This window comes from Camponotus floridanus, unplaced genomic scaffold, assembly GCF_003227725.1.
Source record: "Camponotus floridanus strain SB8 unplaced genomic scaffold, Cflo_v7.5 scaffold12, whole genome shotgun sequence".
Classification (NCBI taxonomy): domain Eukaryota; kingdom Metazoa; phylum Arthropoda; class Insecta; order Hymenoptera; family Formicidae; genus Camponotus; species Camponotus floridanus.
This window is the reverse complement of record NW_020229237.1, coordinates 754,851-768,625: the sequence shown is the minus strand read 5'-3', so window position 1 is coordinate 768,625 and position 13,775 is coordinate 754,851. Positions and strand designations below refer to the sequence as shown.

Here is a 13,775-nt window from a genome sequence, read left to right as displayed (position 1 = left end):
CTACAAAGTGTCGGCGTATATCGCGCTCTCTTATACATATTAATGAATTCTACATTTAGTTACCCGATATTGCTGCGTTCGATTTTAAAAGAGACCTCTCTTTCCCTTTGTGTCCCCTTTCTCTCTTTTTAAACGTAACTTGTTTCGAAACTTTAATTTTCTTAATTTATGTCTCTCCCCGCAATTCATATCCCTCTTCATATTTCATTATAATTTATAAATTCTTTTTTACTTACTCTGGACGGCGGATTCTGCTGCCCGTAGTAGTGGTGGGTTTACCTGTAACAAGAAGAAATATCAGCGGTTAGTAACAGTAGTAGTAACTATGCTATCGCCAGCCTCGGTTCGCAAAAGCTCGCGCCTTTATTACCGGATCGATCGTAAAAACCGACGGTGCACCAGTAACTTGGACTGCGCCGCCACTGCAACTTTAGTCTCGGACGATCGACTTTTCATTAAGAGGAGGAGAACCGCAGCGGATGCTCCTCGATCTCTTACATAGGATCAACGAAGACCGCGCTCGAGGAACAGTAGCGCGACGCCGTAGTAGAAACGCTATAAGTCTCGGACGCTCGATCCAGGACGCGATTAAAGCCTCTTTATCAGGAGCCTGCTACTTCACCTCTGAATAAAGCGCATCGTGTACTATCTGCTAACTCGATAATGCATTACACCGCGTTGAAACATAAGGTTTAAGTGACGCGGCTATAAAAAACGTGCCGAGAATTATTTATCTACACGCAGTCTTTATCCGTAAAAAAAATTTATTTCCCGCAACTATTTCAATTTTTTATTTCTCTTCTTTTCTTAAGTTTAAATTATTCGATATTTCAGTTTTAATGAAATGTTTAATACAGTAATGCTCATTATAAAAAAATTATATTCTTTATTCTATATATATATATATATATATATATATATATATATATATATATATATATATATTACTTATACACAGTATCAATTTTTATTACGTCTTTCTAGAATTTCATATCAAATTTTACGTGAAAAGATAATCTTAAATATTAAATTCTGTAGAAATATCTTGAACATCCATCTGCCCGTTAAGAAAATTTATTATTAAAATATATATATATATATATATATATATATATATATATATTATGTAATATTTACAATAATCAACAATACTCGACGACAAGTGTGGTAGACAACAATCAGGCACGGTTGATTTAGACGGTTTCTGTGAATCTGAATGTGCGCGGCAAAGGGGAGGAAGAGGAGTTTGAATTTATCCTCCCCTGGGTATGTATCGTAAATCCACTATACGCGTAACTAGAAATCCCCGACGGTGCGATTACAAAGTAACTGCAGTAACTGCTGTTGCGCGATGCGTTTTGGGAAAATAATGATACATATCTATATCCATATCTTTTGCGCGATTCTTACGCATTACACGTAGAACATAATTGCGAGAATCAGACAAAGACTTTGCCAGCAGCGTTGCTAAATTGTGGCCGAATCGCGTCGTTTCTTTTTCTTCATTGATCAAATATAGGAACGACGAGCTATCGAAGGGGTTCGACATTTATTTTCCGCGCGAAACCGAGAGCCGTTTTCACTGTCTGTCTAGCTGTCTGCCTTCTTCATTCTCTCGGCGTGCAAACTCATTGTACGAGTGCTTCAAGTGCAGATGGAATACACGAAACCTCGAGCTGTCGGATTCCTGTCAGCTCACGCTGTCGGAGAATTTGCAGGGCATGACTGGCGCCAGACAACCTCGTGTACCAAGCTTAGTACACCTACTTTGCCAAACCTACCTTTTTTTGCAGATTTGTATCTGTTTCTCGACGCGAACTCGAAAATGATGAATCAAATATGTATTTTCAAAATCTCGAATTTCCAACAATATCGAGATAAAATTATATATCCGTGACAAATTATGCATTCGACAGCGTAAATAATTATGTAAATGACGATGCATTATTACTTTTAATATTTTGCTTTTAGAAATATTAGTTGTACCGCTTGTACGGATTTTTATTTCATTTTCACCTATTTCTCTCTTCCGTGCTCTTTCCTATAATTATTTTACAATAAGTGCAAAACTTTTTGATTACACCGTCGAGGCCGCAAAGAAGATAAAGCCACCTTATGGCGAGACGCTTCTTGCGATACTTGTGCGAAGTCGTCGGTTTCATCGTTCATTAAATATCGTATCCGTGTATCTCTCTCTCTCTCTCTCTCTCTCTCTCTCTCTCTCTCTCTCTCTCTCTCACACACACACATCGGTAAAAACACATTTTTCTATAACATTTTTACAATACCGCGATGCATAGTTTGGCTAGTGGGAAAAGCTATAAAGCACACACTGGGTCCACGGCCGGAAACCAAAACTCTATTTCGAAGAGGAAAACAACCGGCTTTTTGAAAAAAGACTAAGGAAAACAAAAGCAGGATGCATTTATATCGTAAAACCCATTTGCGGTAGCGGCGCGTCTACAATAACTCTGGTAAAAATGAGACTGACTTTTACGAGCGCCGCTCCTACTATTTTTTTGCCGCAGGTTCACATTAATCTAGGCGCAGGCGAGAACGAGATGGCGAGCGCTCGCGGATTGACACTAAACGACCTCAGTTGGCACGAGGTCAATTTGACGAGACGTGAGGCCAACATCAGCCTACAGATCGATGTCATACATACAACGAGGTCGCAACTACCGGGTCGCTTCTTCGAGCTGAACATACACTACGGCGTTTTCATCGGGGGACAAGGCTATTTCAACGAACTATTTCTAGGTAAGACGGTAGGACAGGCGAAGGAAGGGCAGACAAGGCTTGGTTTATCCGGATAAATTGTCTCACCACGTGACTGAACTAGATTCGATACGGCGCACCAGCAAAAACCACATTTGTCGATGTTGCATTTGCGCTGCGGTCACGACTATCTTCCCTTTCCCTTCACCTTGTTTCGTTAAACGAATCTCACCCAACTGCCGTGAGGACAATTGTGAGATTAGATAATCAAGAGTCGCGTTTAATAAATAATTCGCACACACGTTCGAATGAGACATTTTCTGTCCCGTTAAAAATTTTCAAATAAAATATTTTTCACGCAAATTGTTCACGTCATATGTGTGTAAAAAAATATCAATAAAGTAAAAATATATAAGAGAAAATAACTTTATAATAAACATAAATAATAAACGATGGAAATCAGAACGAATATTTTTCCTACATATTATTGCTCGTCACTGTATATTAATATAGTAAACATAAATAATTTCAGACACGACAACAGAGTATATACAATATATGATTGCTGTGCGTGATTTGCTAAAATATTATTTTTATTGAATTTTCTTTGAGAAAATAAACATTAATAAACATTAAAACATTAAATAAACATTAAAATAATATAATATTTTCCTTCAATTACAGAGTACTGTAAAAAATAAAATTATTACAATAGTCATGCGATTAATAATGCAAAAATAGAGCTTTACAGAGAGCATACGAGATAATATAATATTAATAAAATAATAATTATTTATGCGGTAAATTGATCCGCAGCTCGCAGATAAATTAAATTTGATAGGTTTCAATTATAAATTGTGATAAAAAGCATCAATAGTATGACAACATAGTTATTCGCATCTCTTTGTTTTCTGAAATGACGATATGAATTGTAATAAAAATAATGCCAATATACTCGAAATCAGAAAACCAATTTTAAAAAACAATAATAACTAAATTAGACTTCGATATGCATGAATTTAATTTTATTTCGACAATTTACGATAATATCAAATATCATGTTTATATGTATTTATGTATCTTTTTCCTTTTTTTATGGCAGTTTGATAAGCACTAGTAAGAAGAAAAGACGATCATCAATACACATTGTGTGTATAAAATAAATAACAATATTTAATAATTTAAAGGCTATAAATTTAGTACATTATTCACGTAATGTTATAATATTTCCACTGCATGATTAATTTATTAAATTAACAAAAACCATGTATGCAATAATTAAAATCTATATGATATTTGTACGAATATTTGCATATATATCAGATTATTTATTTATATAATAAAATATAAGTGAAAAATGACTATACAAAATATATCAGAATATTTATATGTTAAATTTTAAATATTTTAAAATACGAATAAGAAATAGCTCATACAATGATATAGGACAAAGTTATAACGCAATCATGGAATCTTAATGAATTATCTCTTAGAATTGTGTTATATTCGAGTCCACTTGCGGCAACGAAATTACGGCGAGAACTATGTTAACTGACACAAAACGACATTGTCCAAATGATATTGTTTCGGCAGGCTTCTGTAATGGTTTCTGTAATAGCAATTCCAGAAGATGGGATGAAGATAGCATAAATAAAAAATATGAAACGTCGTGCTTCTTAAATAAAATCTCACCATAACTTTTTAGATTTAAAAATTTGTAGCATAAAAAATCAAAATAAAAAAAATCTAGCGCGTATGGATAAAATTGTATTGTAAATTGTATCATAAATGAGCGGAAGCAATTTTTTTTGAAACAATGAATAATAATATCAAAGAGAAAATTTGTCGGAAATAATTTAATATTTATCAACATTTGTTTTGTATTTTATAAAATTTTTCATATTTATAAAATTCCGCGATATTATATTAAAAAATAATCTTTAATTAATCCTAAACAATTTTTAACAAAAAACTCGATGTATTTTATATACATTTTTTAGAAATATTAGAGATCTTTTTTTGGACTTTCCCTCAATTTTAGTAATGAATGTTATTGATGTTAAATGTAATCATATTAATGAAAGATTAATGAATCTAATTGTAAAATGCTATCGACAGAGTTAAAAAAAACAAACTACATTATGCATTATAAATCAGCATTAACATCTGGTAGAGATTGAGAAATTATATTATAAAAAATTTTTTTAATTTTCTAAATTTATACGTGAAAGCGGATTCGTGTAGAGAGAGATCGTTAAAAATGTCAATATGTGTTTTCTGAATGATTGTTTCGAATAATACTGTATACTATAATAGTGAAACAATTGTTTATCATTATGCTGAGTCGTGACAACGAGCGAAAACAGGTGATTATAATGGTACAGTAGCTGATATTATATTGAAAGTATGACATACGCGCCGTCTCGTGTTTCCGCGATGGCATGGCTTAAATAATGGAGTACCGGGAGTCCGCGTTGCACAAAATCGCACGAACGAGGGAATGTAATTCAAACATTTGCCTTTGTTTTCGTTGTGTTAACGGTAACATGTAATGAGACTCGTCTCGTGTAATGATCGTAATTACTGTTCGAAATATCATGCGATCAGCGTTTCATCAATGCCCGCGTAACTTTGCTCAATCGTGAAAATATACTCAAGTCGATCACGTTCATAATCCTGTTGCCGATCCTAATTTCATTATCGCGCTCGCAATTCTTCTTTGCACCACGAATAAATTGAAAGTCGCGATACGTCTCTCATGAGGAATGGCGATTGGAAAATTCTCCATTCGCCTTTTGCAGCTACAACGTTTCGGCTGTATTATATATTACGCCTTTGTGGCAAAATTCCGGATTACGTTCTTCTCTGCTTCGGTATACTCACTATAGTATCGGTCATAGAACACTACGAGTTGGACGACAGGGAGAAGGTAAAGATATCCTTTCTATTTTCAATCCGTTGCGCACACAAAAAATCTTACACGAAGAAAAATCGTATTATTTTTTTAGTCTTTCTGAAAACGTGAGATAAAAGCGTGAAATAACATATTTTAGGATCAAAATAAACTAGAATAAATTAAAGCATGCTAGAAAATAATTTTGTTGGAATATTTTACGGAGGAATGTGTGAAGGTGTAAAAATTTGCAGGAAAATGTAAGAATTTGCGAGGAATAAGAATTCATGGATTCAGAGATGTAACCAGTATTTATTCATATATAGTGCGCAATCATAATTTTGGCGTTGTGCTCACAATTTCCCCTTGCGTGTGTATTTGCGAGCGTATATGACTCTTTTAAAATAAACTTGGCTCTTATACCCAAACGATTGCACCTTTCGTGTTCCATATATGCCACAAACAGCTTGATAACGACTAGGCTCTTTAATGCAGGCCTGGCGCATCAGCCGCAGCGGCAAGATAATCATTTCTCCAAAGTAAAACAAAAAATTTAACCAAGTCGTTCCATTCGAATTGACGTGAACGAAATTGAATACGATCAGCGCAAACAGCATCATTCTCTTTCCCTCTTCATATTTCTCTCTGTCTCTCTTGTTCTTCCTGTAGACGCCCCCATCGTTATCTCGTCGGCCGTCACGCATAATACTCGCCGACCAGCTCGAAATTCAATTTACATATTCATGACAATTCATTTGTACCCTGTGGGCCACTCCTTGGAGAAGGTCTTATTAATTCTCTGGCATGAGTCTCGCTAAATTCTCGAGGAATAAAGAAAGAGAGACAACCTCCTTGGCATTCGAAGGAGGGTGCAAAATTCATTTTATGGTACAGGCTCTGTATAGGGTTGCAGAAGACCCGAAAATAATATCAACTACTCGCAGACTTGTAGGATTCTTGAAGCAGTTTGCAATAGATTCCTCTGCGGAAGATTTAACTCTTCCCTTTTTGACTTTTAACTTTTCGATGTACAGAGATTAAACATCAAAATAAGTTTCTATTGAAATTAAATAAATCTATTTGAAGTTAACAAGATAAGACATTTAGAGATAATACATTTCTACAGAGAGTCGCTTAACTATAATTTTAAAGTTTAATTTATATCTTTCTCAAATCTTTCTTTTTAAATGTTAATATTAAATGTATGTGCAAATTAATATATATGTATATATGATTTTCTTTCAATTGTTCACATTTTAAGACACAAGTGTATAGCGCTGACACACATATACGTGTGTGCAATATTCCTAGTTATATCTGTATAAATAAAAAAATGCACGCGTACATATACAAAACTGTACAATGGAAACGTACATATATAATCGATGCAAGATTCTCAGCGTGGATTTCGCTTATCGACCGCCATTTTCTCGCCTCTCCGTAGAAACAGAGAATATTCTCGCCGCACAACGTATATTTGATAGTTGCGAGAAATCAATAAAGATATACATATATATTGCAATGTATCGATATTAAAATCCTCAAATTTATACAAGAGAGAGAAGTTCTCTTGTTATTATGTAAATGTAAATTACAAATTTATCTGAAATCTTACTATTTTAAAAATTATCTATTTTCTTGTGACATATTTTTAACATGATCTTTATTTTGCGAAATATCTTGATTTATATACTGTGCGAGAAACTTCCCTTTTCTTAAATAATTTCTTTGTCTGTTACTTTTTTCTCATGTTCCATAAATATAAAATTTACATTTTCTCTATTTTATTGCATGCAAAAATCTTAATTTTTTAATTAACATATTTATAATTCAGACGTTTATTGAATGCCGTAATGAACAAATAGATATAAAAGTATTTTTAATTAAAAGAACAAACAAAATTTAATAAACAGAGAGTTCCATTTAACGTGTAATTCGATAAAACCGATGCTTATTAAAACCAACGCAGTTCATCAAAATAAGATCATTGAGACGTTGTTATCTATGCAAATCTATCTTCCGAAAATTGTTATTTTGTCCCGATGTGTGACAACATCCATGCTGGGCCAAATCCATCGCCAATATTTAGAGACGCGTAAACCGCTGTTCCGCAGCGCGATGAGGGGAGAGGGTGGGAGATTGGCCGTGCGCCAAAACGTCTTATCAATCAATAAAATTTTGCATTATGTAAAAAGGCCGACGATGGTGTCGCGAGGCCACGATCGGTACGTCGCAACGATATAGTAAACAGGCTGATTTACAGAGAAACCGCCGGCATTCCGTCACAAACTGTCTCCGCGATTCCGTGCCAAATAAACGCCTGCTCTCGGACCGCTTATACACGTATCCCGTCGGTTTCTGTCGCGTGTAGAGTGACAGCGTCGTCTTAACAGGCATCGACACACCGTAGCTCGAGGGTAATCCACCAACTTACCCCGAGATGCGCTCTCGTCACACACGAAGACAATTAACTTCGTGTTGCAGCGAAACCGCCCGCGGCGCCAAACCGCTAGTTTCGCCGAATCCGTTGCATCTGTTACAGATATCAAGTAGAACGTGCACTATCTGTATCGCGCATTATATGTATTACACACAGTATATGTATATATAATTCTCCGCAACGTTCCAAGAAATGTTATTTTCTCGAAATTGGGTTTTAAAGACATGTTCGGATTTTTACAATTAAATCAAATGGATCAAGAAAACGTGCGTTTGTTTTCTCGCTATGATCTCTTTTCAATAAAAGAATTATTGAGGCAAAAAGTCACTCATGCTTATGTATTGATTGTATTCTCTAACGATTAATATTAAATATGCCACAATTAATCGTTTATAATCAGTTTCTTCTAGATTTATTAATTGTAAGCGATCTAAAATTAGAAGAATAAAAATTGGCTGCTACATCTGCCGTTATTTAAAAACTGACATTTAACTGAAATTGGAATCGTTTCTGGTTATATTCCTATGTAACGTTTCAAGCGACGCAAATCAATAATGACCTCATTAATATGTTTAATGGATACCACCTACGAAACTCTATCTATAAAACGCGTGAACACATTTTGCAATAAATTTTTCAAATGTATTCGAAATTCCATCGCGCCCTTTCGTTCCTTTTCACCGTCGATGTTACGTATCGAGAATGATTCGCGAGACTAAAATTCTTCACCCGTTTGATTTGCAGGACACACAGATTATCTGAGAGGATGCATGGCTGACATAATCTACAATGGCGCCAAAGTTATAGAATACGCCAGGTCGAGGAAGGGCCAGTCGGAGGCAACAGCCGTAACGTGGGGTTGTTCACCGGAATTCGACGCCACGAGAAGCACGGAAGTCAGCTTCGTCGAGGACGGCGCCTTCGTCGCCATTCCGCGTCCCATTCCGCGCTCCGGTTCAAGGTATATACCAAAAGTACCACTTTCCGTTGTAATGTATATGCTTCCATTTACCATCGCCGCGCACATTTGCAAGATCGCGGTAAACGTAATTAAACTGTCACGACGCAATCTATATCAGCTGTTTCATCTCGATAATGTGTATTCCGATATAAGGGAACAGACGCGACATTCGTATCTCATTAACCTATTACATCAAGGCTGTTATTTTATTTTATTATTATATTATTTTTTCATCGTTTTAACTTTAAATTTATTCGACAATGGTGTAAGTTGAAAAAAAATTTTACAGACATGAAACAAGTTTGAGTCATTTGTCTCTTGTTTTTTGCGTAACATATGTTCCAGTTTTACCGGCGACTCTATCGCGTAAAATAAATACGTTGGTTCACGAATCCAATATCTTATGGTAATGCCGCGGGAAATCCGTTTCACCGAGGTCGGCGGCAGGGTCGCATAACTCGCATTCTCCTGCCTGTATATCTACATCCACGCCGCATTCAAGCCATCGGTCAGAGAAGGCCTTTCATGTTACGCGATTCCTACCACTTTCATCTCTCGCGCAGCTTTTAACAAGCATTAAACCCGTGAGAGCGTTGTTAAATCGTCTCGAAAAGCTCGAAAACAACTGTTTCAATCACGAGAGTTACGGCGACGTAACTCTCGCAACGAGACAAGCAGCAACACTTCGTCAATAGAGACACTTTGATCCCTCTTTTCAATATGGCACAAGGACTTCGAGATGACGACAGTCGATTGACTCGAAAGCTCATAACGATAAAGCTACTTAACGCGAGTAATCGTTTATGGAATTAATGCTATTCATGAAATACACAGAGTTAAAACTTGAGTCATTTATATTATATTATAAATATTTATTATATTATAAATATTATATTATATTATAAATATCGCGGTATAGATACGTAGAGTACAATTTTGTTAGATGATAAATTCATACAGCCTATATAGAGCAATAATTTCAATATGTATAAGCTTTTTTAACACATACAAGTAATAATATAATATTATTAAATTTTAAATCACATGTGTAAAACGGATGACTCGGGAGATTTTAATCTTAATATTAAACGAAAGAAAATGCTTGTTAGAAAGAAAGCTGATTTGGACTATAACTGAAAATACGTACACAGCATGTTTTTCAAAATGAGTTGAAAAGTTTTTGAGACACGTAAGCGCGTCACTTTTTTTTCTCTCCGAGCAAGTATGTGCAAGGATGCATATTGCAAGTTTCCTACGGTAAGATCGCATGCATTACGATTTCGCGGGTCTCCAGTATCTCTCGAAATATCCCAGAATAGAACCACGAATTCTCCTTTGTCTTTATAAATTAAAAGCAACCGAGATGGAGAGCAGCAATGTTTATGTTAAAAAACGTATGTTCATACCGTAAGATGCATATTTCCAACAATATAGCGGAATATATTTCGCTTACAATTTACATTTCAATCTTTTTTTTTTTAGAGGGAAGGGTATTAATCTTCCGCGCAAAATGCAGATTCATTCCATGCTTCATTCGTGCGACCATGGTACGAAAATGCTAAGCACGTCCGAGGAGACTAAAAACCTCGGTGAGCCAAGTATGTCTTCGCTACATTGTCCTCGCGAAAATTATTCAGGAGTGCACTAAGAAGCGGAAAAACGTTTCATTTTCACACGAATGCGGTGTGCATCGGGTAAGCGCAGTTAATACCGGTCTTCATATACACGTGGTTAAGTCCTGGTTGCGCGCACTGTTTCACGTGTCTTGTGGGATCTCGGAGGAGCTTCGGACGTAAATACTCCGGCTCTTTTGTTGTTCCGAATTAAAAGCACACTACTTCCGGGTAGAGTGATTCAACACTTATCTGAGAAAATAAATGTTGGAAACCTGTTGCGTTATTATGTGTATAATCCGACTAAAAGCTAGACAAAGAACACCGGTCCGGTTTTTTACATTAAATGTTTAAAAAAATTGCGACCTCTTTTCTCGCATAGCACGAGTATGCATGATATATGTCTTGTCGATAAAGGAATAAGTAGATAGTCAGGTGGAATCGAGTGGATGACTGGACAATCGTAACTGTCTTCCTTCCACGACTTTCTACGTGAATTCGATGGACCATGAAGATTTCGACACATATAGACATGCGCTCTCAGTGTTCAATTGATTTGAAAGATTCAAATGCCATGTATGCGTATGCTTGCATAAACGTTCAGGTTATCTCTATTCAACCCGATAATTGCAATTTCCGCTTGATCTGTCATCTAATTTATTGATTTTTTAAATTAAAATTATATATGGAGTTATTATATTTAATATATATCAATTATATACAATTATATATCAATTATATACAATGTTCCATTATTTCTATTCCTACATACAATATATCTATGTTGGTATTTAATTTAAATCAATAAAAATTGAAAGAATCAAATGGAAAGATTTCTCAGGGGACATTCCTTTTAATTTCAATCACTGCAATTCTTTGAACGAGTTTTCTTGAAAATCAATTGTCTTTTTGTAAAAGAACGCGCGTAAACTCACGTTACGTTTTCGAAAGCATAGCATCGATTGAACGGCTTAGAAACACAAGCGGACTGTATTAGAACATCCTTAGTGCACCTCCAACATGGTAAACATCTAATTGTGTTTACAATTCGTACAGGTATACACATTTGCTTACAACATTACGAACTATATTGTGTAGTAAAACGCATACTAACATATCGGACATCTTCATTAATTCCGGTTAACACAATTAAACGATAACATAATTCTCGATAATTATGATTCACGAAATAAACTTGGCTTGGAACTTAATTATAATATGTCAAGAGGTAGCATCTCGTGCCAAAAGTATTTATATATTCCAACGTTCATCGAACTTTTTACTACGTTATTACTAAAGAATGATAAACGTGTAAAAAATAAAAGAGTTATAACAATTGTCGTGATATCAACGACACCAAAAAATGAATACATTGAGAATATTTTATTATATGAGGAAATATTGCTATATATTAATATTTTTTATAAAATAATATGCAATGATAACTTTAATATTTCGTCATAGTTGTTATTTTATTATCGCATTCGTCTGTTTTTATAATAAAAGTCTAATCTATAACCACCATTGTATCATTTTGCTATAGTGTTATTTCAAAAGCAATGAATCCGCTCGCTGAAGTAAATAATCGGCTTTCGTATTCGCAACAGTCGCGGCGTCTTCGCGCACAAGATACGAAAATCACTCGTCCCAAAGTTTCTCGAGTAGAAGCCGACCGAGCGAAATTTGATTTGATTACAATTATAAATTCACGGCGAGCAATCTTCTCTTTTCTACCATCATTTGCATTGCCTCGCTTTAACTCGTGTTGCACGAATAATGTTTTGCCCACTTAATCGCGCTTTGCAGTGAAATCTGAATATTGTATCGTCTAAGGAGCGATCATTAAACGAATAATAAAATATACAACTATCTTGCAGAAACAATATTTGTGTAGAAATTTAAATGATGAAATTATCAACAAATTATCAAATTTTCATTTTTTATATTTTCTGTTATATTTTACATCCCTTAGATTTATAGAATTTTGCATATCTTGCCAAGATTTAATTGCAATTCGCTTTTTCAAGAGAGAGTTCGTTATCTTGTTTCATAACGGAATACTATAAATCGACTGTGTTATGCTCGAGCAGTCGATGCATTCGCGAGAGTTTCTCGTTTAATATTTTTACTGCTTCGCTGCATCGATTGTATGTAGCACTTGTGAATCGAAGAAATCAACCGCGAAATTCTAATCCGATTACAAAGATACGCAATAGTATCGAAATTTTCCACTATATTCCACCAACACTGTTTTAGTATCAGCGGCATTATCCAGAAAGGATATTCTCCCCGCTAAGGTATCGTAAAATCGAACGACTCTGATTTGAACTCGGATATCGAACGAGACTGCGATACTTTTTTTTTCTTACAGGATAGTAACGAAGTTTCCTGCCAATCTCTTTTAACGATTCTTTGCAGATGGGAATTCGAGCTGAAGACTAGCGCCGAGAGCGGCTTATTACTCTACAATACCGGGCAGTCATCCTACGCCGATTTCCTCGGTATCGAGCTGTTCGAGGGTAAGATACGATTGCTGATGAACAAGGGAAACGGTCCAACCGAACTAATACATGGCACCGCGGTGGCTGACGGTAAATGGCACAATGTAATCGTGGACTTCAATCCGAGCGGTCTCGGTATCGCCGTCGATCATCACGAGAAAACGATGGCCTTGCCGTCCGGCGGCAATCGTTTTCTCGATCTAGCCGATACCCTGTATATCGGAGGAACGGAGCTGAATAAACGCGCTCGAGTTTTAAACAAGGGTCTCAGATCCGGCGACGTGAGCTACAAAGGCTGCATACGAAATATGATTCTCGACAACAAGGATCTCGGTTTACCGGACGTCAAAGTCAGCCAAGGTATCGTCGTGGGTTGCGTCTGGGGATACCCGTGCGTCGAGGCCGATCCCTGCGTACCTGGTGCGTCGTGCGTGCAGCTGGGCGTCAACTCATTCAAGTGCCACTGCGACCAGTCGCTATGCATCAAATCGAATTACGCCGAGGATTACAAGGTAGATCAATTTTAATCGAATTTCAATGACGCTCTATCTACTTGGCGAGGGTTACGTTGCGGTTGCGAGTTAATTATATCACCGGCAGCTAACGTATGGATTTATGCATGACTAATTTAATCAAGGTGCTATATAAA

General features: G+C 35.9%; 1 protein-coding gene and 1 long non-coding RNA gene across 9 annotated transcripts in view; one reads left to right on the top strand and one right to left on the bottom strand.

Moving 5' to 3' along the window:
• The window catches only part of LOC105258940 (chondroitin sulfate proteoglycan 4), a 50,981-nt gene that overhangs the window by 26,469 nt on the left and 10,737 nt on the right, over positions 1-13,775 (top strand). For all 7 annotated transcript variants that reach the window (XM_025415406.1, XM_025415407.1, XM_025415405.1 and 4 more), the window contains exons 4-6: positions 2,529-2,760; positions 8,796-9,012; positions 13,044-13,638. In XM_025415406.1, coding sequence (XP_025271191.1) covers positions 2,529-2,760; positions 8,796-9,012; positions 13,044-13,638 — 1,044 coding nt within the window. The remainder of the gene's footprint in view (positions 1-2,528; positions 2,761-8,795; positions 9,013-13,043; positions 13,639-13,775) is intronic.
• The window catches only part of LOC112639937, a 27,199-nt gene continuing 13,660 nt past the window's right edge, over positions 237-13,775 (bottom strand). For both annotated transcript variants that reach the window (XR_003123761.1, XR_003123762.1), the window contains exon 3: positions 237-279. This is a non-coding gene — a long non-coding RNA (uncharacterized LOC112639937). The remainder of the gene's footprint in view (positions 280-13,775) is intronic.